The sequence below is a fragment of the Acanthochromis polyacanthus genome, chromosome 11 (genome assembly GCF_021347895.1).
Source record: "Acanthochromis polyacanthus isolate Apoly-LR-REF ecotype Palm Island chromosome 11, KAUST_Apoly_ChrSc, whole genome shotgun sequence".
Taxonomy (NCBI): Eukaryota; Metazoa; Chordata; class Actinopteri; family Pomacentridae; genus Acanthochromis; species Acanthochromis polyacanthus.
In genome coordinates, this window is record NC_067123.1 from 5,065,092 (window position 1) to 5,090,526 (window position 25,435).

Sequence of the window (25,435 nt, forward strand, 5' to 3'; positions counted from 1 at the left end):
ATCACCTACATCACCTGTATCACCTACATCGCCTGTATCACCTACATCACCTGCATCACCTGTATCACCTGTATCACCTACATCACCTGCATCACCTACATCACCTGCCTCACCTACATCACCTGCCTCACCTACATCACCTGTCTGACCTACATCACCTGCATCACCTACATCACCTGCCTCACCTACATCACCTGCCTCACCTACATCACCTGCCTCACCTACATCACCTGTCTGACCTACATCACCTGCATCACCTACATCACCTGCCTCACCTACATCACCTGCCTCACCTACATCACCTACATCACCTGTATCACCTACATCACCTTTATCACCTACATCACCCGTCTCACCTACATCACCTACATCACCTGTATCACCTACATCACCTGTATCACCTACATCACCTGCCTCACCTACATCACCTGCGTCACCTACATCACCTGCCTCACCTACATCACCTGTCTCACCCACATCACCTGTATCTACCGTAGCTTTATGAGCAACAGCAGCTCCAGTTTCAACTCATTTTGCACAAAGTTTAAGTTATTTTAGACAATTTTTTGTCATTTTGGGCAAAGTTGAAGCAGGCTTGGACATTTTTAGAGTCAATATGAACAACTTTGAATTCTGCTCAGAATGACAACAACAATTCAACAATAAATACGTAAACCACATGTAAATACAAACCAAACAAACAACAAATGAGCTGTTTTAAAGACTCAGTATTCTTTCTATTCTGGTTTGTGCTTGTTAAAGATCTGGAGACTTCAGTTAGAGTCTCTCTGGACTATTTTCCAGTCAATAGGCGCACATCTGAAGTAACTTTTTATGTGTCATTTTGGGTGAACTTTGGAGACATTTGAGCAATCACTGGACAAATGTTTAATTATTTGGAACAGTTTGTTTCTCAATTAGGACATTTTTTAGTTAATTTGGCAATTTTAAAGTATTTTGGCAAATCTATAACAAGTTTGGACATTTTTATGAATAATTCAGTCATTTGGGACAATTTATTTCTCATTTAGGACATTTTTGTGTTATTTTAGGCGTTTGTAAATAATTTTAAGCAACTTTTGTCATTTTTGGCAAAGCTGAAGCATGTCTGGACGTATTTCTGAGTAATTCTGAGTAACTATTGCATCATTGTCTACAAATTCTAAGTTATTTGAGACAATTTGTTTCTCAATTAGGACATTTTTTTGCATTTTGGACAAATTTGAAGCATGTTTGGCATTTTTTTCAAGTAATTCTGAGCAACTATCATTGTGGACAAATCTTCAGTTATTTGGGACAATTTGTTTCTCATTTCAGATTTTTTTAAGATTAATTTGGTCAATTTTTGTGATTTTTGGCAAATTTGGACATTTTTCTGAGTAATTCTGAGCACATTTTCAGCCATTGTGGACAAATTTTAAGTAATTTAGGACACTTTGTTTCTCATTTTGGGCTTTTTTTGGGTAGATTATGTCATTTTGGACATTCTTAGTAACTGGACAGGTTTGTGTTGGATGTGTAGAAAGTTGTATCAGGCAGAGCTTCTCCCTCTTTTTTTGCATTTTGTCAGTGAGGAGCATCAGACTGTTCTACACTCTAAAACATGATGTTTGAACTGAACAAAAACAACCGAGTTTAGAAAACCTCCAAACTACTTAAATACTGTTAAACTCATCTTTCTTCACCGTGGACTCATTTTTCTGTGGAAACAGCAGTTTTCCTGGTTCTGTGTTAAACTGCAGCAGATTGAATTAGAGCAGCGTTTGCAGCATCTGTCTCCACGGCAACAGAACCTTCAGCACAGCTGGACGCCGAGTATTGATCCTCAGCAGAAATGAAAGCAAGCTGAAACCGATCAGTGTGTGTGTGTGTGTGTGTGTGTGTGTTTTGTGTAGGAGGAAGTATTTTCTGAGTTTGTCGCCTGTTTGTGTGTTTGTTTCTCTTTGACTGCACACGTCATTCTACAGAAAATCTGCAGGTTCTTCACACTGATTTGTTGAGGGATTTCACAACTTTAACATAATTTTTGACGTTTTCTTGTCATTTTGGACACATTTTAAGTCATTTCAGACATTTTGTGTCATTCTGAGCAAAGTTTCATTAATCTCTGAGTCAATTTGACCGTTTTTCATCCTTTTGGATATTTTCTTTGTCATTCTGAATCAATTTTACACCACTGTGGACGTTTTAGTCAGTTTAAGGCATTTTCTGTAATTTTGGACTGTTTTTGCATCATTTTTGACATTTTATATTTTTGAGATATTATAAATAAGTTTCAAAAATGAAACAAAAGATATATTTGTAATAAAATAATGTTTTAGAATAATTTTTGTACGTATTTTGAGTCATATTTTGATATTTTCTTGGTTATTTTTACAGTTTTGAGTCATTTTGGACACATTTTTATTCATTTTGCACAGATTTTCAGTTATTTTTAACAATTTCTTTGTTATTTTTATGGTTTTTTGATTAATTATGAACAAGTTCTAATTCATTTTGGACAGATTTTGAGTTACTTTTCCCATTTTTTTGTTGTTTCTTTATGTAGTTTTTGGTCAAAATTTAATTCATTTTTTTCAGATTTTGAGTTACTTTTGATATTTTCTTTGTTACTTTTATAGTCTTTGAGGAAAAATTAAAAATTGAATTCATTTTAGACAGATTTCAACTTATTTTTGACATTTTCTTTGTCATCCTGAACCAATTTCAAACCACTGCCAATACTCTTTTAGTCATTTTAGGGCATTTTTTTTAATATAATTTTGAGCTGTTTTTGCAACATTATTGATCCATTATGACAAATTGTAAGATATTCTAAACAAGTTTCAAAAACAAGACAAAAGATATATATTTGTTATACAATAGTGTTTAAAACATTTTTGGACAGATTTTGAGTTATTTTTGACATTTTATTTATTATTTTGATAGTTTTTGAGTCATTCTGGACCAATTTGGATTCATTTTGACACAACAGTCAGAATATTTCTACAGATTTAACCATAAAATAATTTATATTCTGCTCTTGTGCCTTTTATTCTGTGAACATTAGTCTATCTGTTGTTCTCAGACATTTTCTTTGATTCTTTTTCTGCTATTAATTCTGAGATAAGTCGTGCATCATGTTTTTATCGTGCTCCAGTGACGTATTTTGCATCTTCAGCTGCAACAGCTGCAGGATCTTTAGCGCATGAAGCAGCTTCCAGTGAATACCGAGCAGGTCCGATCAGAGTCAGGACCTGGAGCTAAGCGCCGTGTGACGCTCTGAATGTCAGGATGATGTGGAGTTTTTTTGATCCCTGCAGGGAAATTCTTGTGGTTCCATCGGAGCTCCAGCCGTCGCTCGCCTGTGATTCTCTCAAGGACGTCTGAGCAGATGTTTGAGCCCCAGCTGGTTCAATCACGACACTTTCACACCTCCAACAACGCGAGTTCCACCGTTTAGAGAAGAGGGAACTTTTTCAGAGTAAAAAACCTGCCGGCAGAACGCCAAAATCCTCTACAGCAACCCAGAGAACACACTAGAACATCTTTAAAGGTTTAGAAAACCTGCTGCAAAGTGACAAAACACCATCAGATACAGGAACAGGAATGTTTGTGGGCCATGAAAGAACACTTATGTAGTATAATTTAGTTCAAAGTAACCTGGAAAGAAAACATGATCACAGTAAATGTAGTTCAAATCCGACTGGAGCTGCTGTTCATGTCTGAGGTTGCATGAAGTTGTACAGTGGTGGAGGAAAGTTTTCAGACCCCTTTAAAATTTTACACAATCTCAAATTTTGCCATGAAATATTTGTAGAATAATCTTTTTTGCTTTTCAAAAGGTGTGGCTGCATTAGACACAAACAAATACAAAATATGTTTTTTGTTTGTTTGTTGTTTACAAGAAAAACTGATTAAACTAAATTCTTGACAGTTTCAATGTCGGTATCAAAGCCAACAATTGACAGAGAATGTGTTCAAAACTGAACAAAAACTAAATAAACCGTCATGAGATTAATATTTAGTCGTCCTTCCATCAGCAGCTGTAGAGCTCTTATCCTGACTGGATGTTCTCCACCAGCCTTTCACACTGCTGAGAGGGAATCGGGCCTCATTCTTCTTGAATTCTGCTTTTAATTCTTCTAAATTCTTTGTTTTATGCTTTGAAACAGACTTCTTGATAATCCACCACAGACTTTCTATGGGCTCATGTCTGAGGATTGAGCTCCAGTCTTAGACCTGGATACTGAGCTCCTGTAGCCAAGTTCTACTGGTCCTGGATGAGTTCAAGGAGCTTCATCTAGTAGAAACATCCAGTTTGACCTCGATGGAACAGAGCAGAAGGGAGTAGGGGGTTTGGAGAATGGAACAATACTTGGCAGCATTCATTGAGATGACGAACACCAGCAGCTCTTATGCATCCCCAAACCATGATACTGCCTCCACCATGCTTGACAGTAGGTCCTGTACATGCTGGAGATAATGCTTCTCTGGTCTTCTGCGTAGCTCCACACTAGCAGGAGGAAGATAAAGCTGGAAACTGGACTCCTCTGACCACAGAATCTTCTTCCAGTTCCTGACTGACCAGTTCTTGTGTGTCTGGGTCCAACGACACCAGGCTATCCTCTGTCTCTCATTGATCAGGAGCTTCTTGACAGCCTTGTAGGACCTTCAGCCATGATCTAAAAGTGGAACACTGGACATCAGTTTGGTTTGACCTCTGCTGCTGAAGCTCCTGTGATGTCATTCCGTGGTTTTCCTGCACATGCAGATCAGGACACAGTCATGTCATGCTGAAGAAACCCTTGGATCTTGGTTTGTCTTCCAAGCTGTTGGTTCGTCTGTATTTCTGCAGAGTGAATCCAACTGCTGAAGAACTGAACCTGCACTTCCTGGATATCTGGAGGCAGCTGTACCCTTCCTGACTAAGAATCTGGATCTTCAGGCGGGTTTCCTGCTTTAGGTTCCTTGTTTTAGAACATTTTAGTCTCTGAAGAATTTTCAAATGTGCTGCCTTAATGTAGACACAAAGCACGGCAACAAAAAAAACGACCTTCATTAGTGGATCACTGGTGTCAAAATGACCCAATATTCTGAGTTTCTGTTTTATTTTTATGGAACCAATCAGTTTTAGGATTTGTTTAGTATTTTGGCTATGATTGAACTAGTACAAATTTCACTTGAAGACCTGAGAGTTATTGTTAAAGCGATAAATGCACGGGGTATCTGGAAGCTTTTTTCCACCACTGTACAGTCATTCATTCATTCATTCATTCATTCATTTATTTTTCACAGAATCTGCTTCCAACAAATGTTTTGTTGTTATTTTGTGAAATGTCTCAATTTTAAGCTGAAATGTATTTAATTTTAAAGACAGCAGGTGAACAGTTCAATGACTGTTGGAAACTTAAAAATCCGACTAAGTTTGTTCACTTTCACATTTTCTGGCATCATTTTGATGATTTAAAAAAAAAAAAGAATCTTCAGACCTGCCGTGTGGTTTTGGCCTTCAGATGGTTTTTTGGTTTTGAAAAGTCTCTGAAACTTTTGACGACATGCAGAGATCCACAGTTCGATGGTTGGTCCACGTTATCGCGCTTCAGATTGAGGATCTAGAGGAGCAGATAGTGTCGTATTAATATTAATGAGCTGTGTGGACACGACTGTAACACACGGTCTGACTGGAGATCCGGTTTCTCTGCAGAGCATAATTGGAAATATTTCATCCCCCTGGCTCCTTAATCAGCTGTAATAAGGTGACATTTGCTGGTGAAATGTCAGCGTCGGAATGAATGAACGCTCTTTGTGTTGTTTCAGATCATCGTCCTGTGGAACTGTGACAAAGCTCTTCCTGCGAAGCACCGCTGGCCGGCCACCTCCGTCCCCGTCGTCGTCATCGAGGGAGAGAACAAGGTGGGGATCTCACGTTTTATTAGCCGCTCCGCTCCCTGACTTAACGAGCTTTTATCTGTGCGGCACCAGTTCCATGAAAGGACGGTTTGTGTGGTTTTAATTAAAGCTCCGTAATGAAAATGATCCACAGAAGAGCTGAGAGGCTGACGAATGACGGGAGGAAGATAAGACGGCGTTAATGAGTCCATTTGTTTGTTTAGACTCTAATCTCAAACAAATATCTGCAGAGAAACAGTCAATGTATTTACAGTATGAATGCACTCAGTGCTGTTCAAACTGTGATACATCCCATAATGCTGATGCTCAAAGCTGGTTATAAAACTGCATCATTTTTGGTTCATTTTCGGCCAATTTACATCAGGTTTTGAATGTTAGGACAGATTTTAGTTAATTTTCTGCAAGATTTGAGTCATTTTTAGAAAAACTGAGTGATTCTGGGAAAGTTTTCAGAAATTTTATATGATTTTCGAGCAGTTTTGATAAATTAAGGGTCATTTTGGACAATTTTTCAGTCTGTTTAGGAATGTTTTTGTCATTTCCCCAAAGTTTCAGGGCAAGTTTGGAAAAAGTTTGAGGTATTTTAGACAATCTTTTGCTCATTTTGGACAAATTATGAAGCATGAACCTAGTTGTTTGTTTTGAAAAATGAACAAAAATCAGATTCAGTGTTTAGACTGTGACGCCTGAATGGATGTAAAATTGATCCGGTGTCATTTTTCTTGTTTTGTGTGACAGATTTTTTCTCCTTATTGTCATTTTGATTGTCGTTGTTTTCATTTTGCTTCTTACTTGACTTGTTTTGTGTTTGATTTTTGACATTTTGTGTCTCATTTGTTTTGTGTGATTTTGGCTCATTTTTTCTGCTTTGTCTACATTTAGACATTTTGTTTTTCTTTTTTTGTGTTATTTTGTGCGTCGCTTGGTGTGACGTTTTGAATGTTTCAAGTGTCTGATGATGATGCTCAGAGTTGGTTGTAGAGAACATTAACAGGAGCCTGATTCAGTGTTTAGACTGTGACGGCTAGACGGATGTAAAACTGATCTGGTGTCAGTTTTTACCAGACCACAGATGTGCTTTTCCTCCTAAAATGTCATGTCTCTATCTGCTGTACTGATGAAGTTCTGAGGCTCAGAAATGATGGAAAAAGTCCATTAAAAAGTGATAAATCTGGACCCACCTCTGTGGACTTCAAGGACCTGGAACTGTGGAAATATTCACAGTATGAAGGTAGAACTCTGGTCATTGATGAAGTTACTGGAGATGAAGAACCAGATGATTCTGGACTGATTTACTTAAAGATTCTCTGTCAGACTGTTTCAGTAAATTATTGAACTTTCTTCAGAATAAAACAATGGTTTTGTTTTTGAAAGTTGAAACGTAGCGTCACTGTTTCAGTCTTTTCATTGGATTTATTAACAGGAAGATAAACTACATCAGAACATTCCTCTGTCTGGTTCGTCTTAGAAAGATGAATGTTTGAGCTGCTGGTTCTTGTCCGCTATTGGTTCTGGACCTGGTATCCTGCTGGTTCTGGTTTACTGCTTGTAAATTACCGCTAATTCTAGTTTCCTGCTGGTTCTGGTTCACAGCTGGTTCTGTTTTTTTTCTGCTCTGGTTTCTTGCTGGTTCTAGTTTACCGCTGGTTCCAGTTTGCAGCTAGTTCTTGTTTCCTGCTAGTTATAGTTTCCTGGTTCTAGTTTCCTGCTGGTTCTGGTTTTATTTTCTGTTCTGGTTTCCTGTTAGTTCTGGTTTACTTCTGGTTTCCTGCTGGTTCTGGTTTTATTTTCTGGTTTTAATTTACAGCTGGTTCTGGTTTCCTGTTAGTTCTGGTTTCCTGCTGGTTCTGGTTTTATTTTCTGGTTTTAATTTACAGCTGGTTCTGGTTTCCTGTTAGTTCTGGTTTCCTGCTGGTTCTGGTTTTATTTTCTGGTTTTAATTTACAGCTGGTTCTGGTTTCCTGTTAGTTCTGGTTTTCTGCTGGTTCTGGTTTTATTTTCTGGTTTTAATTTACAGCTGGTTCTGGTTTTCTGCTGGTTCTGGTTTCATGTTAGTTCTGGTTTTCTGCTGGTTCTGGTTTCCTGTTGGTTCTTACATAAAATCACTGAGACAGTACTATTGTAAATGATACTGATGTTTTTGTTTTTGAGAATCAAATCAGTAGCCTGAAGGGGACCTGGTTCTGGTTTAGGTTTCTCTGTTGGGGTTTCTTGGTATTTATTGGGTTTTCTTCGGTCTCCTTGATGTTTCTTGGGTTTTCTTGGTGTTTCTTGTTGTTTCTTGGGTCTTCTTCGGTCTTCTTGGTGTTTCTTGGCATTACTTTGTGTTTCTTGGGATTTCTTGATGTTTCTTGGGTTTTCTTGGTGTTTCTTGGCATTATTACTTTGTGATTTTTGGGATTTCTGGGCGTTTCTTGGTGTTTATTGTTGTTTCTTGGGTTTTCTTAGGTTTTCTTGGTGTCTCTTGGGTCTTCCTGATGTTTTTTGTGTTTCTTGGGTTTTCTTGGTGTTTCTTGGCATTACTTTGTGATTCTTGGGTGTTCCTGATGTTTCTTTGTGTTCTTGGGTTTTCTTGGTATTTTGTGATGTTTCTGCTCCAGCTGATCCCAGAACCAAGAAATCTGTTCTGGATGCAGATGAAGCTTCTCAGTGCAGCTGCTGTTTAAAAGAACACGTTTTCTGAAAATCAGAAAAACGACGTATTGGGTTTAACGGAAGCTGCAGTTTGATCAGACATCCTCAACATGCTTCCAGGAAATGTCCGTCAGGGTTTCTGCTGTTTGCTTTCATCTTCCGTTAAATCTGCAGATTGTGGAGCAGAACAGTGAATTAGTGAAGCTCCGGTGAAGTTTCTGTTCTCACGTGTTCATATCGGTTTAAAGCTGCATTAGCAGAAGCTCCATGCTGAACATCTCTGCAGGATCTCAGCTTTCCTCTTCTTCTGCTGTTTGGTTGTTGTTTCTGAATCCATAAATCTGTGAGCAATCATTAAAAATGTAGATGTTGGAAGCAAAAGGAGGTTTTATTCTGAGATTTATCTCAGGGTGAAGCTCTGAGTTCACCGCAGGACTTTCTGTCCCTCTGCTCATCTTTAAAACACATAGAATCAATATTTCTGCATTAAAAATGATCACTGCAGCCTGTTTGAGGACGAGTTCACGGAGAGGACACAAGATCACGACTCTGATGGGCGTTTAGCATCTTTCAGCTCATTTTCTTGGATTCTGACCTCGAATCACTTCAGCGTCAGATGAAGAAGAAGCAGAAACACAGCAGCTTAAATATCTTTACATGAATCTAACAAGCAGGGTTTCTGTGTCGGTAACTGTCGGAATTTTAACATAAAGGTGATATTATTGGAGAGTTTGTTTCTGATTCACTGAGTGTCTGAAGAAGTCAGTTATTGCAGCTTTAATGATCAGGTTTAGAAGGTAAATTACACCATTTACACACGTGGACAAAATTGTTGGTCCCCCTCAGTTAAAGAAGGAAAAACCCACAATTCTCACTGAAATCACTTGAAACTCACAAAAGTAACAATAAATAAAAATTTATTGAAAATTAAATAATCAAAATCAGCCATCACTTTTGAATTGTTGATTAACATAATTATTTAAAAAAACAAACTAATGAAATAGGGCTGGACAAAAATGATGGTACCCATAACTTAATATTTTGTTGCACAACCTTTTGAGGCAATCACTGCAATTAAACGATTTGTGTATTTGTCAGTGAGCGTTCTGCAGCTGTCAACAGGTATTTTGGCCCACTCCTCATGAGCAAACAGCTCCAGTTGTCTCAGGTTTGATGGGTGTCTTCTCCAAATGGCATGTTTCAGCTCCTTCCACATATGTTCAATGGGATTCAGATCTGGGCTCATAGAAGGCCACTTTAGAATAGTCCAACGCTTTTCTCTCAGCCATTCTTGGGTGTTTTTGGCTGTGTGTTTTGGATCGTTGTCCTGTTGGAAGACCCATGACCTGCGACTGAGACCAAGCTTTCTGACACTAGGCAGCACATTTCTCTCCAGAATGCCTTGATAGTCTTCAGATTTCATCGTACCTTGCACACTTTCAAGACACCCTGTGCCAGATGCAGCAAAGCAGCCCCAAAACATTACTGAGCCTCCTCCATGTTTCACCGTAGGGACAGTGTTCTTTTCTTCGTATGCTTGGTTTTTGAGTCTATGAACATAGAGTTGATGTGCCTTACCAAAAAGCTCCAGTTTGGTCTCATCTGTCCAAAGGACATTCTCCCAGAAGCTTTGTGGCTTGTCAACATGCATTTTTGCAAATTCCAGTCTCGCTTTTTTATGAGTTTTTTTTCAGCAGTGGTGTCCTCCTTGGTCGTCTCCCATGAAGTCCACTTTGGCTCAAACAACGACGAATGGTGCGATCTGACACTGATGTACCTTGGCCTTGGAGTTCACCTTTAATTTCTTTGGAGGTTGCTCTGGGCTCTTTGGATGCAATTCCAACGATCCGTCTCTTCAATTTGTCATCAATTTTCCTCTTGCGGCCACGTCCAGGGAGGTTGGCTACTGTCCCGTGGGTCTTGAACTTCTGAATAATATGAGCCACTGTTGTCACAGGAACTTCAAGCTGTTTAGAGATGGTCTTATAGCCTTTACCTTTAAGATGTTTGTCTATCATTTTTTTTCGGATGTCCTGGGACAATTCTCTCCTTCGCTTTCTGTTGTCCATGTTCAGTGTGGTACACACCTTTTCACCAAACAGCAGGGTGACTACTTGTCTCCCTTTAAATAGGCAGACTGACTGATTATGAGTTTGGAAACACCTGTGATGTCAATTAAATGACACACCTGAGTTAATCATGTCACTCTGGTCAAATAGTTTTCAATCTTTTATAGAGGTACCATCATTTTTGTCCAGGCCTGTTTCATTAGTTTGTTTTTTAAAATAATTATGTTAATCAACAATTCAAAAGTGATGGCTGTTTTTGATTATTTAATTTTCAAGAAATTTTTATTTATTGTTACTTTTGTGAGTTTCAAGTGATTTCAGTGAGAATTGTGGGTTTTTCCTTCTTTAACTGAGGGGTACCAACAATTTTGTCCACGTGTGTATCAGCCAGACACTGAAAGCAAAACAATAAAATTCAATTTTCTGTCAAAAATCTAAACCAAATCATGATGTTTCATACAAATCACTTTTGTCTTGGTTTAAAAAAATGTTTATATGTTTCTGTTAAAAAGAAAAAATAAAACAAAATCAGCTCTATTGGTAACTTTATAAGTGACCAAATTTTAGCTTCAAATCAGGAAATTTCACCCAAATCATTTTCTTTTAAAAGAAACGCCAAAAATTTGTTCTCATCAGATTCGGTAAAAAATAAATTTAAAAGAAATACATTTGTCACGTTTGACAAACTTGAACCTTTCGTAGGAGCTAGATTCTGTAAAAAGTAAAAAATTCTGCTTTCTTTGGTACATCTGTGAAACCATCAGTGACTCAGCTGAGACCATCAGTCAGGTGACAAAAAAAATCTGAGTTTTCAGCTGAACTGCAGGCCGTGTTTCCACAGAGAGAAGACAAATAAATAGTTTGATATCAACAGTATGTGGAGACATTAGTTCTGGTGTTTTTAAATCTGTGGAAACATGTTTTGTAAAAAATGTAATTTAATTTCTCATTTTCTCTGATTTCCATCATTCTAACTACAGATAGAAGATATTCTCTCTCTCCTCCCTCTTCATGTTGTTTCCATGGAGCTTCAGGACTTTAGATTGAAAAATGAAGTGAAGAAAAACAGAGACAGAAACTTCAGCTCAGAGGTTTATGGAAAACACTGGACTTTACATTCTGTTGGAGACCTTTTTAATGTTTAACATGGTCTGTGCAGCCCTATGATTGGTTAAAGATTTAACTCTGATGGTAAAATGTAGTTTTAACTGTGTGCTCGATGTCGCCCCCTACAGGTGATGAGCAGCCGCTTCCTGCCCTACGAGACCATAGTGACGGACGCTGTCCTCAGTCTGGATGAAGACACAGTTCTGTCCACCACCGAGGTCAGACACCACGGTCTTCGTCTTCATGTTTCTGTTTCTAGTTTCTGTTTCTGTTTCTCAGCTTCCATCTTCTCTCCTCCGTTTCCTTTTTTCTCTCATTCTCTCCATCGTCTCCTTCACGTCTTTGCTGTCTGTCTTCATCTCTCCTGGTTCTGGTCCACATGTTCTTGCTGTGCCTGGGGGCATGTTTTGGCGTCGCACCGCAGGAAGCCTGAACAGAGTGGGAAGCCTGCTGCTCTGAACAGAGTAGAATTAGACCCAGAAAGCTGAAAATGTGCTCACGATAACTGGATGTGAACAGAACCTAAAGGATCAGAACAGACAGAGCATCGAACAGAACAGCAGAACCAGCATTCCCCTCGTTCTTTTCATTCAACCTTCATGTAACTCTCTCTTTATCTGATTTAGCAGTTTAATACTGTGTACTACTGTAGAACACAGTATTCAGTACGTCCTGTGTACTACATCAGTCAGTATGCAGCAGAGGTTTCAAACAGCTTTGTTCTTCACATTAGTGTTTCTGGTGAATAAATGAATCAGAATCAGAATCACCTTATTCATCCCCGAAGGGAAATTCAGTTGTTGTCATTGTTCTTGAATTTCTGTTTCTATTGGACAGAAAATTGACTTTAATTTCTCTCATCTTCATTTCTTCGCTGCAGATTTTTAACAAAAACCTGTGAAAAGAGTTTAAACTCTGGGGAGATAAATGTAGAGTTTCCTTCATTCAGTCCGTGTTGATATAAACTCATCAGTGTTTGAATGCAGAGTTGCTGTTTGTGGAACCTCTGAGGTCTTTTTCATGTTTCTGTCTAATTATTAGATTTATTTTAGAGGAAACTGTTTGTGTTTCAGGAGGTTCTTTGTTCTGAGTCTCGTCTCTCTGGATTCTCTCACTGTAAACACAAATAGTGAAGAAAAACATACTTTTATTCCTCAACAAGACAACAAACACTGTCATGGTTCCACTTTGTCAGGCTTGATCATTTCTAAATAATAACTTCAATAACAACGCTTTATTAGCATTAATAAATCAGGTCATTGTTGGTTTCTAAGCTGTAAAGTCTCTCTGGACTTCTTTGTTTGGTTTTAATGCAGCTGAAAAACCCAGAAGAACCAATAAGACGTCAACGCCACAATCAGAAAAGTTGTTCAAATGTTGATTCTTCGTTCAGAATCCGCAGGTTTGATGTCTGTTAGTGCTGGTAACTCCAAAGCAGAGGTTCTTCTGGAGGAAATGTTGTAGTTGGCAAATTTTAAAAAGGCAACAATAACAATTTAAGTTTAAAAAGTCCAAACATCATTAATCCATAAAATCCACCGGTTGGTTTGAAGAGTTTGTTGTGTTCAAAATCCACACAGTGACCATTTTATCAGGCAGAAACAGTACAAACAAAGAATCATCAAAAGTTTTTAACTTTTCCGACAGTCCTTGAACTGAACATTTGTGATTTACTGTTTGGAAAATCAACCAAAATGAACTACAAACTGTGGCATTTCATTAAAATTACTCAATTCTACATGTCTTGTTAAAAATTAACAAAAAATAACCAGATTAATCAATAGTAACTTATAAAAAAATGTAAGTACTAAAATAAATCCATCCACACTTTGGTGACAGTCTGAATGTTTCTGAACTGGTCTATAAATGGAGGTTTCAGGTTGATAACAGTGTCACTGATTAGACGCCGCTGAGTATTTAAACATGTTCGACCCATAATGTGTAACTCTTGTGGTTCTGGTTCCAGGTGGACTTTGCGTTCACCGTCTGGCAGAGTTTTCCAGAGAGAATTGTGGGTTATCCGGCTCGCAGCCACTTCTGGCAGCAACAAGGAGCGCTGGGGCTACACGTCCAAATGGACCAACGATTACTCCCATGGTTCTGACCGGAGCTGCCATCTACCACAGGTACCAGAGACATGACGGGTTCTGGTCCAAACCCAGGATCAGGACCCATCAAAGGGTTTTAACAGAATGTTTCTAAACTCGATCTTTAATTTACAGTATGTCTCGTGGAGAATTAACCTCTACATTTACTTTGCAGTACTACATTTACCCTTTAAATGCTAACATTTACCCTCCTACACTACATTTACTCTAAAGCTACATTTACCCTCTAAACACTAGCATTACCCTCTAACTCTACATTTACCCTCTATGCTTACATTTACCCGCTCTAACTCTACATTTACGGCCTCTAACACTGCATTTACCCTCTAATGCTTCATTACGCCTCTACCCACATTACCCTCTAACCTACATTTACCCTTAATGGCCTAACATTTACCCTCTACTACTACATTTACCCCTCTAACACTCATTTACCCTCTAACACTTACATTACCGCCCTTTATGCTAATTTCCCTCTACTCTACATTTACCCTCTAACTCTACATTTACCTCTACTACATTACCCTTAACCTACATTAACTCTAAACTACATTTACCCTTAATGCTACATTTACCCTCTAACACTACATTTACCCTTTACTACATTTACCCTCTAACACTACATTTACCCTTTTAATGCTACATTTACCCTCTAACACTTACATTTACCCTTTAATGCTACATTTACCCCTCCTAACTCTACATTTACCCCTCTACTACTACATTTACCCATAACATACACTACATTTATCACTCTAACACCACCATTTAACCTCCTAACACTACATTTACCCCTCCATACACTACATTACCCTTTAATGCTACCATTTAACCTCTCTATACCTACATTCCCTTTATGCTAACATTTAGCCCTCTAAACTACAACATTTCCTTTAATGCTACATTTACCCTCTTACCTACATTAACCTCTACACTACATTTACCCTCCACACAACTACATTTCCCTTTAATGCTACATTTACGCCTCTAACACTACATTTAGCCCCTCTAAACTAATTTACCTCCAACACTACATTTACCCTTTAAATGCTACATTACCAAACCTCTAACACTACATTTACCCTTTATATGCTAACATTTACCCTCTAACGCTAAAACCATTTACCCTCTAACACTGACAATTTACCCTCTAACACCACATTTACCCTCTAACACTACATTTACCCTTTAATGCTACATTTACCCTCTAACACTACATTTACCCTTTAATGCTACATTTACCCTCTAACACTACATTTAACCTCTAACACTACATTTACCCTCTAACACTACATTTACCCTTTAATGCTACATTTACCTCTAACTCTACATTTACCCTCTAACACTACATTTACCCTTTAATGCTACATTTACCCTTTAACACTACGTTTACCCTCTAACACTACATTTACCCTCTAACAATACATTTACCCTCTAACTCTACATTTACCCTCTACTACTACATTTACCCTCTAACACTACATTTACCCTCTAACATTTACCTCTACTACTACATTTACCCTCTAACACTACATTTACCCTTTAAAGCTAATTTACCCTCTAACACTACATTTACCCTCTAACGCTACATTTACCCTCTAACGCTACATTTACCCTCTAACACGACATTTACCCTTTAATGCTACATTTAACCTCTAACACTACATTTACCCTTTAATGCTACATTTACCCTCTAACTCTACATTTACCCTCTACTACTACATTTACCCTCTAACACTACATTTACCCTCTAACACCACATTTACCCTCTAACACTACATTTACCCTTTAATGCTACATTTACCCTCTAACACTACATTTAACCTCTAACACTACATTTACCCTCTAACATACATTTACCCTTTAATGCTACATTTACCCTCTAACACTACATTTACCCTTTAATGCTACATTTACCCTTTAACACTACATTTACTCTCTAACACTACATTTACCTCTACAATACTACCTCTAACACTACATTTACCCTTTAATGCTACATTTACCCTCTAACGCTACATTTAACCTCTAACTCTACATTTACCTCTAACACTACATTTACCCTTTAATGCTACATTTACCCTCTAACACTACATTTACCCTTTAATGCTACATTTACCTCTCAATATTTACACACTACATTTACCCTTTAATGCTACACTTTACCCTTAACACTACATTTACCTCTAAACTACATTTACCCTCTAACAATACATTTACCTCTAACACTACATTTACCCTCTAACACTACATTTACCCTTTAATGCTACATTTACCCTCTAACAATATTTATCTAACACTACTTTACTTTAATGCTTTACCCTTAACACTACATTTACCCTTTAATGCTACATTTCTCTAACAATACATTTAACCTCTAACATACATTTACCCTTTAATGCTACATTTACCCTCTACAATACATTTACCCTCTAACACTACATTTACCCTTTAATGCTACATTTACCCTCTAACACTACATTTACCCTCTAAACTCTCTGGGTCATATCTTCCTTCACATTTCTTCTCTTCCTGAAACCGTCTTTTCAGCTGTTTACCTCCGTGTGAATCGCTCCCGTTTTTGCTGTTTGCTTTCATGCTCTGTTCTGGCGTTCTGCAGGGATCACAGTGTTGCTCTACTCTCCAGTGTTCAGGTCGTTTTCTTTTGATGCGCCACTTTGAAGCAGTGATCTGTAGATTATGAAAAGTAGGAGTGATGTTCGCCGAGCACAGCCCTCGGGAAACCAGTGTTTTGACACCGAGTGCGTTTTATCCCAAAAGTGTCAATTGTCTGCTGCACAGCTCTCCGTGGTTCCAGCGTTTAGTTGGGCTCCAGTCCTGTCAGCTCTAATGTGGTTCACTCGGCTTGTGATGGGAGAGGTCCATTAGCTGCAGTCGGCCAATCGCTGCAGCCCGACGCTTAATCACTTCCAATAAGTCAATCGATCAATTCCGGAGCTCACAGCCACTGAGACGGGCTTTCATCTGGAGTTTAACATTATGTGCAACATTTACAACAAAAAACAATACACAAACAATGAATAAAGCGCAACACAAAATGACAAAAATAAGACATAAAACAACAAACAAGACTAAAAGGAAACACAAAAACGTTCAAAAACAAGATACGAACGACAAGTTAGACAAAAAATAACAAAAAAACAACAAAACAAGACAAAATGTTACAAAAACGAGACGCAAAAGAGCAATGAGCAAAATAGTATTTTACTTTATGATCAAACAACTTGTCATGGTCTAGAAATTATTTAAATTTATAGTTTTACTAATTTACAATCTGCAGTTAAGTCTTCTCTGGAATTTTTAACTCTTTAACAGAGTCAGGCCGGATTGGACCTTCTGGAGGGGCCGGTTTTGGCCCGCGGGTCGCATGTTTGACACCCTGCCCGTAGATGTTTTATTTAGCTAAAATGTTATTATTTGTTGTTTATTTAGTTTCGTTTTGTTTGTTCCTGCTGATTGGTTTGTAGTTTCATGTTTGTTGTCAGTGCAGGAGGTGAGATGAACCGTTTAAAGGGTTCATCTCACCAGAATTAATCTTCAGTAAAGCTGCAACTTGAGGAACCCGTATGTTCTTTAAATGTGAACCTGAGCAGCTGTGATTTCACTCACCGCTCTAAGTTGAACCCTTTTTCAATCCAGAACAACTGAAATGGGACTTTAATTTAATTTCGGAGTCAGAAAAAGACGATTTGTACTCTTAACGTACGTTTTTATTCCGTGTACATAGATTAGACTGTGAGATCTTTAATCCTGACGTTCCTCCTCCTCCTCCTCCAGGTACTACCACTACCTGTACACCAACTACTTGCCCTCCAGTCTGAAGAACATGGTGGACCAGCTGGCCAACTGTGAGGACATCCTCATGAACTTCCTGGTTTCTGCTGTCACCAAGCTGCCGCCCATCAAGGTGACGCAGAAGAAGCAGTACAAGGAGACCATGATGGGACAGGTAAGAAACACCTGTAGTACACCTGCAGTACACCGGTAACACACCCTTCTAGTATACACTTTCTACTGATAGTTCTACTGGTGGTTCTACTCGTGGTTCTACTGGTGGTTCTACTGCTGATCTAAATCCATACATCTTCACACCTCTGATATTAAATCTCTTCTTCTTGTTCCCCCTCCAGTCTTCGAGGGCGTCCCGCTGGGCCGACCCGGACCACTTCGCTCAGCGTCAGACCTGCAATGAACCAAGTTCGCCAGCTGGTTTGGCGCCATGCCGCTGGTCCATTCCCAGATGAGACTGGACCCGGTTCTGTTCAAGGACCAGGTCTCCATCCTCCGCAAGAAATACAGGACATCGAGCGGCTCTTGACAGGACCGGCGCCCCCCGGTTGGCAGAACCCCACTCAGGGGGAGGGCCCGAGACAGAGACTCGGTGGAGGTCCGGAGGAGGTGGACCCCCAGCGGGACGGAAAGGAGGATCGCAGCTCCGTCTTCCACTCAGCACATTTGCCAATGACCACAGAACCGCTGCTGCTGAAGCAGGAAGCGTTTGGACGTGAAAAGAAACGGGAAACGGACCCGACGGGACAAACGGACTGTTTCTACAAACAGCAGCACAAACTACTGACGACAAGAACACTCGGAGAGAATATTTTTGTACCACGGAGGACGAAACGGACTTCCTGCTTCCCGGCACACGTGCAGGATGTAAAAGAGAGAAGGTGTTCGCAAACCTGGCAACCCAACCTGCCACAGATAGTACTGGTCGCCCCCGGCAACCATCTCAGAGGGGTGCACTGCGAAGTAGACTGACAGGCTTTAGGCAGGTGTAGTGTCTTTAGAGCACTGATCACCATGGTAACGGATGCTGCAACAGCTAGATCACCATGGTAACAGATGCTGCACAGCTTGATCACCATGGTAACTGATGCTGCACAGCTAGATCACCATGGTAACTGATGCTGCGCAGCTACATCACCATGGTAACGGATGCTGCACAGCTTGATCACCATGGTAACTGATGCTGCGCAGCTAGATCACCATGGTAACTGATGCTGCGCAGCTAGATCACCATGGTAACTGATGCTGCACAGCTACATCACCATGGTAACGAATGCTGCACAGCTAGATCACCATGGTAACTGATGCTGCAGAGCTAGATCTCCATGGTAACCGCTGTAATTAATATTTTTTATGCTGCTCAGTCCGTTTAAACCGCTGATGCTGCAGCTAACAGAACACTGATCAGAAAACTGATCAATCTGTTGGTCATAATCACAGATGATATTCAATCAAAACATTAATTTTACTTTGATTTGGCCTAAAGCTAAAGTTTCTTCCGTGTCTCCTTCATTGTTTGTCAGACCTGAAGGAAGCAGCTGCATTGGGTCACTGAGCAGCAAAATAAACAGAATAACTGACATGATGAATAGTTTTCCACCAACATTTATCTTTCGCAGCTTTTTACCAAAATACGTTTTTATTCTTCACAGCTTCGCATTAGAACAATCTGATTGAAGCAGGCGACACACAATCAGTACATCCTGTGACTAAACCTGTTGAAGAATATCACAGATGGATGACATTAATCCTGGCTGTGGTTCAGGTTTAGTTGATCCAGTTAACCCAGAGGAAGCCCGGCTCTGTTGAACTTGGTAGTGCACCTCTCTGCTCAGCTTCAGGATTCACCCCCATGTTCTCTGCTCTTCAGTTGATTTGATTTCTGTACAAATCGACCCTATAAGAGTCTGAAATCATCCGTCTTGAGATGTGTTCATGTTTGAAGCGCAGACGGTGGAAGCGCTGGAGTCCGGTCTGTTGCTGCAGCAGAAACAAAGCAGATGTTAGCTCTCACATTTCCATCCACTGACACACATCCTCGGGCTGGAGTCTGTTTTCTCTCAGCACTGTCCTTCATGTGTTGCTGTTTTAATGGCCGATCTGCTTCCCGTTATCACCGAGATAAGTTAGAAAAAACATCTCATCTCATTTCATGTCCCATTTTCCTCCAGCTCGCCGCAGCAGTTCTACTTTCTCATCTTCGTTTTTTTTTGTTCCACTTACTTCATCATCTTTTATTTCCTCCTTCAGACTGAGTGTGTGTGTGTGTGTGTGTGTGTGTGTGTGTGTGTGTGTGTGTGTGTGTGCGGAGCCTTGAAAAAGTTGGCTCATCCAACCATAAGCTCTCGCCGAGTACATTTTCCCTTCGTTGGAATGAGTGAAATGAACATTTCTGGATGAAATGGAGCAGAACGCTGCATTCTAACCCAAACTCGTTTCGTCCATTTTTTTTCCTGCTTGCAGTCAGAGCTTCGTCCTCGCAGAGAACAAAAAGTTGGGGTCTTTAGTGGCCAGCGAGTGTTTGTGGAGAGATTTTTACCGCTGAGTGCTTCAGTGCCATTCTGACATCAGGGTCTGCCTTTAAACCACTTTATTGCACATCACGTTGCCTACATCAGTCTGAGACGCCGACGTGCTCTCGTGTTGAAATATTCCTTCATTGGCCGGCCGAGGCTCTGCCGCCTTTCTTTTTCTTTTTTATCTCCCCCTGACATATCAACGACCTAGCAGCCATTAAATTGACAAAAGGTTTTCTCCTCCATTTGTCAGCCAGAGATACGTTTAGGCTTCAATTAGGTAAAGCTATCTGACGTGGAGAGCTGCTGCTCCCAGAGGACGAGCTGTTGATGAAACGCTGAACATTACGGACCATTGTGTTGTGAAAGCAGTGACCCACAAACATGACCTGCTGGCTAATGCTAGCACTGGGAGGGCACGTTTTATCCTCCTCTGCTTCATTTATCACAACTGGATCACACCAGAACACAGTCTGCATTAAATCATCTCCTCATGTTGGACAACAGATTAAAGTAATAAGTGGGGATGTTCCGATCAAGGCCTTTTTTAACTGATCAGTATCGGCTTTATTCTGCAGAAATGTAAGTCTAATCTCTTGTTTTTGTACGGTTTTGTATGGTATTATTCACCGATATTATATTCAATTATCGTTTAACCAATAACACAAATTAAGTACCGCGGATATTTCCCTTCATGCTAGGTGCATATTACAAACTGCTACAGAGAGACCTGGACTTACTTTGTAATTCCATTCCACTGCGCGTCATGAGTCAATTTTTGCTGTAAATCAGAACTCAAACTGTTCTATGTATCCGCTGTGTATAAGTCGATGTGACCGATGAATAAACAAAGCCATCTTCCTCTTATAGCGCTTATAGCACTCCCCTCGCCAATTAGTTTCACGTAACCAGTTCCAACGTAACAACAAAATGCCGTTGGTCGAGGACGTTGCAAACCGAGGACCCCTGTATATCTGTTTGCTTACATTGTTAGAACAAAAAAGTTTAGTTTGATTTCATTCATTTTGGTCAGAGGTCAATAAGCCTCACAGCATTCTTTGTCATGGCGCCCGTTGCTAGCTAAACTCTCACAATGGACTGAACTCAAATGAGGATTAAATGCAAGAAACAGAAGATGTAGAAGGAGAATTAAGTTTAGTAAATACTGATGATGGCTTTCAAACATTAAGACAAAGATCCTGGACCAGTACAGGTGGAAGAGTTTCACCTTAGATTGGTAAACCAGTAGGTGTAAACATTTAAAGCCTAACCAGGTACCAAAGCTAGTTTACAATAGTATACTGTTCCAGCTCTGGTTGGAGGTCATTAACCACCACAGAAGTCTTTGTCATGGTGCCCATTGCTAGCTAGGGTTAGGGTTGGGGCTATTCCACCCAGTCCTTTACATAACAGCTACTTTGTCTGTTTCTGTAGCCTGGAAAAGCTAGCTCCTCTGTAGAGTAAACAAGTTGTCTTAAAGTTATCTGACTCACAAAGGTGGAGCCACTTGGTGTTTAATACTCAGATTACAGGAAGTTCATGTTGGTAAGCAGAGAGTATTGTGGGGGTTTAGCTAGCAACGTGCCCATTGGTGGAACAACCAGGTACTACAGTGGATCTACAACAGTATTAAACAGGAAGAGGCCTTATCGGTTCATATATTTTTAATCAGTTAAATTGTTAACCCCAATAAACCACTAAAGCTGCCCGCTGTTACAAAGGTGTCGTAAAGGGAGAGCACAGTTGTTCTTCTGGTTTAGCAAACCAGCTTAAAGATGTAATAAAACTCAAGACTTTGGCGAGGATGTAGAAACGAAGCACGATAGTATTAGATTTAGAATATTAAATGACTACGATCTGTATCAGGGAAAAAAAAACCTTGAACAGAACATCCCTAAAAATATCTGCTGCCATCGGGTTCATCTTCAGTCCAACCACACCGTCTTTAGCTTTTAGTGGCCTTTCTGTCAGCACAACGTCTCAGTTAATGTTCACCAGTCGGCGGACATCCAATCACTGCTTCAACTCGATTTGTTTTTATGTTCTTCTACAGACTCCATGTTAATGTTCCAGCTCTTCATATCAAACCAAACAGCTTCATGTTCTGAATATCAGGTTTAATTCGGGGTCTTTAGCTTTGTTTGCCAGCAGAGTTTTTATTGTCTGTTTGATGCAGAGTCGCAGCAAAAACTGGGAGAGTCTGGTCCATATCTCTCATTGTTTGCTTCCATATCGAGCCTTTTGTGTCTGGTTGAATTACTGTTGCTGGTCCAGAATCACCACCTCTTCACATCCCTGCGCTCAGCACTGTACATAGACACATATTTATTTTTACGAACAGACTGAGATGACGTCAAACATCCGACTGATGCTGCATCGCTGAGGGGAGTTTCTGCTATTTATTCAGTTTATTTCTACACGCTGTGCACATTAATCCACACAGACGCTGATATGCAGCTCAGATTATGTTTACTCTGCATCACTTTTCTGGGGGAAGCATCCATCACACTCTGGTGTCTTTAATACAAAACTCCCCGAGAGAGATATAACATTTCAGACTCATCGCGATCGACTTTTATCTCCTGAGAAGATTCATACGCCACCGATCCAGAATTGGATTGGGCCAAACCATCTCGTCTCTCTGCAGGAGTCAAATTGTAAAGTCCCAATAAAAGCGACGCCAACTGACACATGAAAATAATAAGCAGCTGGGACCAGATGGAGACTCTGTTTGTGCTGCAGCGTCTTCTCTCATGCATTACAGTAATGTCTGAGCCGTTGTGTTTAAATGGCCTCTTTCACAGCTTGGTTCGGGTCACATCACTGGGAGCGGCAACGTTTCCTTCGTTCTGCTGCTGCTCAACACAAAATCGACTCTCAGCCAGAGTGTGATGGATGAAAGTTCAGCCCAGAAAACCTCTGCAAGGTTCTACACGCCTCTGAACATTATGCAAGTTCTCCTGAGCTCCAGCAGAGGTGTTAGAAGGTTCACCTGGAGCTGCAGGTGTTAGAAGGTTCTCCTGGAGCTGCAGGTGTCTGAACGTTCACCTGGAGCTGCAGGAGTTCCGGGTGTTTCTGGAAACTGTCTGTTCTTGATTTGTGCCTTTTTATCAACAGTTGAGTTCTTGAACGTCGCCTGTCTTGATTGTTTCCGGCAGACTGAACTCTGCTTCGTACACTGGATGAGTCACAATCTTCATTCTTCTCATCTTCATCTTTGTGTTTGGACACTGTTGCCGCGGCAACGACGCATGACCACTTGCTGTTTCTGATTATTTATCAGTGATCGGCTGTATTAGGGAACCATCGGCAGCGCTCCTGCCGATGTGAGGACTCGTCCAGCGGTCCTGATGCCTTCTCCTCCCTCCTACCTTGTAATTAAGAGAAGACTTTTATAGAGGTCACAGATGAAATAGATAAAATGCCAATTTTGTAAGAATGATTTATAAAAAAATAAACTCATATTTGATGATAACTGCGTCTCTGTCCTGTTTGTTTACACACTGGTTTCACTGGTGTTCTTTGGTCCAACTATCAACTCATTCTGTCACCTGCATTTAGAATGGCAAGAAACCTGGACAGTCCAGTGTAGAACTTCAATATTCCTGAAGGAAACTCTTATTTACGAAGTTAATTCAAACGTTAACCACCAGAACTTTAAGTTGCTAGAGTTTGTTCAGAGAAGACTGAAAATTATTTTCTCAGTAGAACCACAGCTTCTGGTTTGAAAAGATGCAACAGTAGAATGTTAAAGCTCTCAGATGTCCCTTAAAGTAACTAACTAAGGTGTCTATTAATATATTCATTAAGGAGATTTGGATATTATGTTTAATTTATTCTAAAAGAAGCTGCTCAGATATGCTGAATACCTCTAAAGTCTCCTCCAGCTTCATAGAACATCGAAGTTCTCCAGTTAAACCAGCTGAGATCACCTGAGAAACTGATTCTCAGTTGGTTCCCTACAAATTGGAAAACCCAACAATCGGGACCTGTCCAGGGTGTCCCCTGCCTTCAACTGAGTCAGCTGGGATAGACTCCAGCACCCCCGCGACCCTAGTGAGGATAAAGCGGTGTATAGAGAATGGATGGATGTATGGATGGATGGATGGACTCTCACAAATAGTATTCACCATTTTCCAGCCGGTCTGTTCCCTCCGATGAAGTCTGGAATAAGATGTTTCTGGGTTGATGATCATAACATGACGTTGTCATAAAGTTACAGAGTCAAAATCCCAGCAGAGGCTTAAATTTCTACATTTTATTAACCCAGGACCACACATCTCACAGTTATCTTTGGGATTAGATCAGAGAAAATCAAGACATCTTGAAGCTGGTTGAAGGTCATTAACCTCCACATAAGTCTTTGTCATGGTGCCCCTTGGTAGCTAAACTCCAATATCTGTAGTGTGACTGATGCCTCAATGAACTTAGACTTTCATTCTCACATTTTCCCTCACATATACAGTGAAATATTCAGCTGCAGTAAAAGAGAGCAGCTCTGCACTACATGCAAACAAAACAGTGGAATATAATGAAGAAAACCTCATATTATAGTCAGCCCTAACAGCTGGAATCATGTTTGGAAAACACCATAACATCAGAGACGCTCATCTTCAAAGAACTCATTGTGCAAAAACAACAATAAAAGCCATTCTGTATGATGTTTAACCAAAATGTGAAGGATCAGAATCAGAATCAGGGAGAAACTGCAGAAAATCATCAAACCTGCTGCTCCTAATGTCATGTCTCCACTGATGGTACCCTCCAGAGAGCAGATGAAGTCCAGTCAAACACGCAAACCTTCAAACATGAGTGAGAGTTCAGGATCCATCTGCGACTCTACAGGACTGATGCTTTCATGGAACTATGCAGCAAGTGGATGGATCCCGACCTGAGCTGAACGAGTCCATCTGTACAGTGATAACGTCCTGGAAGCTGCCTCTGATATAATAGCAGCACTGAGCCGGTTTGTTAGCCGCTGCTCTGCTTCTGTCCTTCCACGGCCTCCAACACATCTCAGCTTTGTTCTGAATTATTAAACACTCTGATATCCTGCACAGATCTGAGACCTGCTCACATTTTAGATCACGTTTCATGTTTGCGTCGAACGAGCTCCACTGGGAATTCTTCTTTCTTTTCTAATCTAAAGCTGAGAATTCTTCACAGTGAAGCTGAAAACACAAAAACAGACCTGAAGCTCCAGTTAAAGTGACTTCATTCAGCACAACTGAGTCTGGATTTAAAGGGAGAAATATCACTGATCAGATAAAAATCCTCAAAAATAAACAACTCTGAACAG

The 25,435-nt window shown here is 40.1% G+C and overlaps 1 protein-coding gene and 1 long non-coding RNA gene across 6 annotated transcripts in view; one reads left to right on the forward strand and one right to left on the reverse strand.

Annotated features, from left to right (window-relative positions):
* The window catches only part of ext1b (exostosin glycosyltransferase 1b), a 140,283-nt gene extending 122,108 nt beyond the window's left edge, over positions 1-18,175 (forward strand). Inside the window, 8 exon segments of the mRNA XM_051955272.1 lie at positions 5,800-5,895; positions 11,831-11,920; positions 13,669-13,742; positions 13,744-13,795; positions 13,797-13,828; positions 17,609-17,780; positions 17,962-18,021; positions 18,024-18,175. Of these exon segments, the coding sequence (XP_051811232.1) occupies positions 5,800-5,895; positions 11,831-11,920; positions 13,669-13,742; positions 13,744-13,795; positions 13,797-13,828; positions 17,609-17,780; positions 17,962-18,021; positions 18,024-18,149 (702 nt within the window). The 3' untranslated portion in view covers positions 18,150-18,175.
* On the reverse strand, positions 14,958-16,094 carry LOC127536049 (uncharacterized). Of its 5 annotated transcripts, XR_007945043.1 has the most exons (4): positions 15,855-15,930; positions 15,464-15,653; positions 15,242-15,280; positions 14,958-15,128 (listed from the first exon to the last, which is right to left on the reverse strand). It is a non-coding gene; the product is annotated as an uncharacterized LOC127536049 (long non-coding RNA). The 5 variants fall into 5 exon arrangements; XR_007945040.1 differs by lacking the exon at positions 15,855-15,930 and adding an exon at positions 16,031-16,094 and having other exon boundaries at positions 14,958-15,280; positions 15,464-15,634; XR_007945042.1 differs by lacking the exon at positions 15,242-15,280 and having other exon boundaries at positions 14,958-15,185.
* Positions 18,176-25,435: the final 7,260 nt, after the last annotated feature.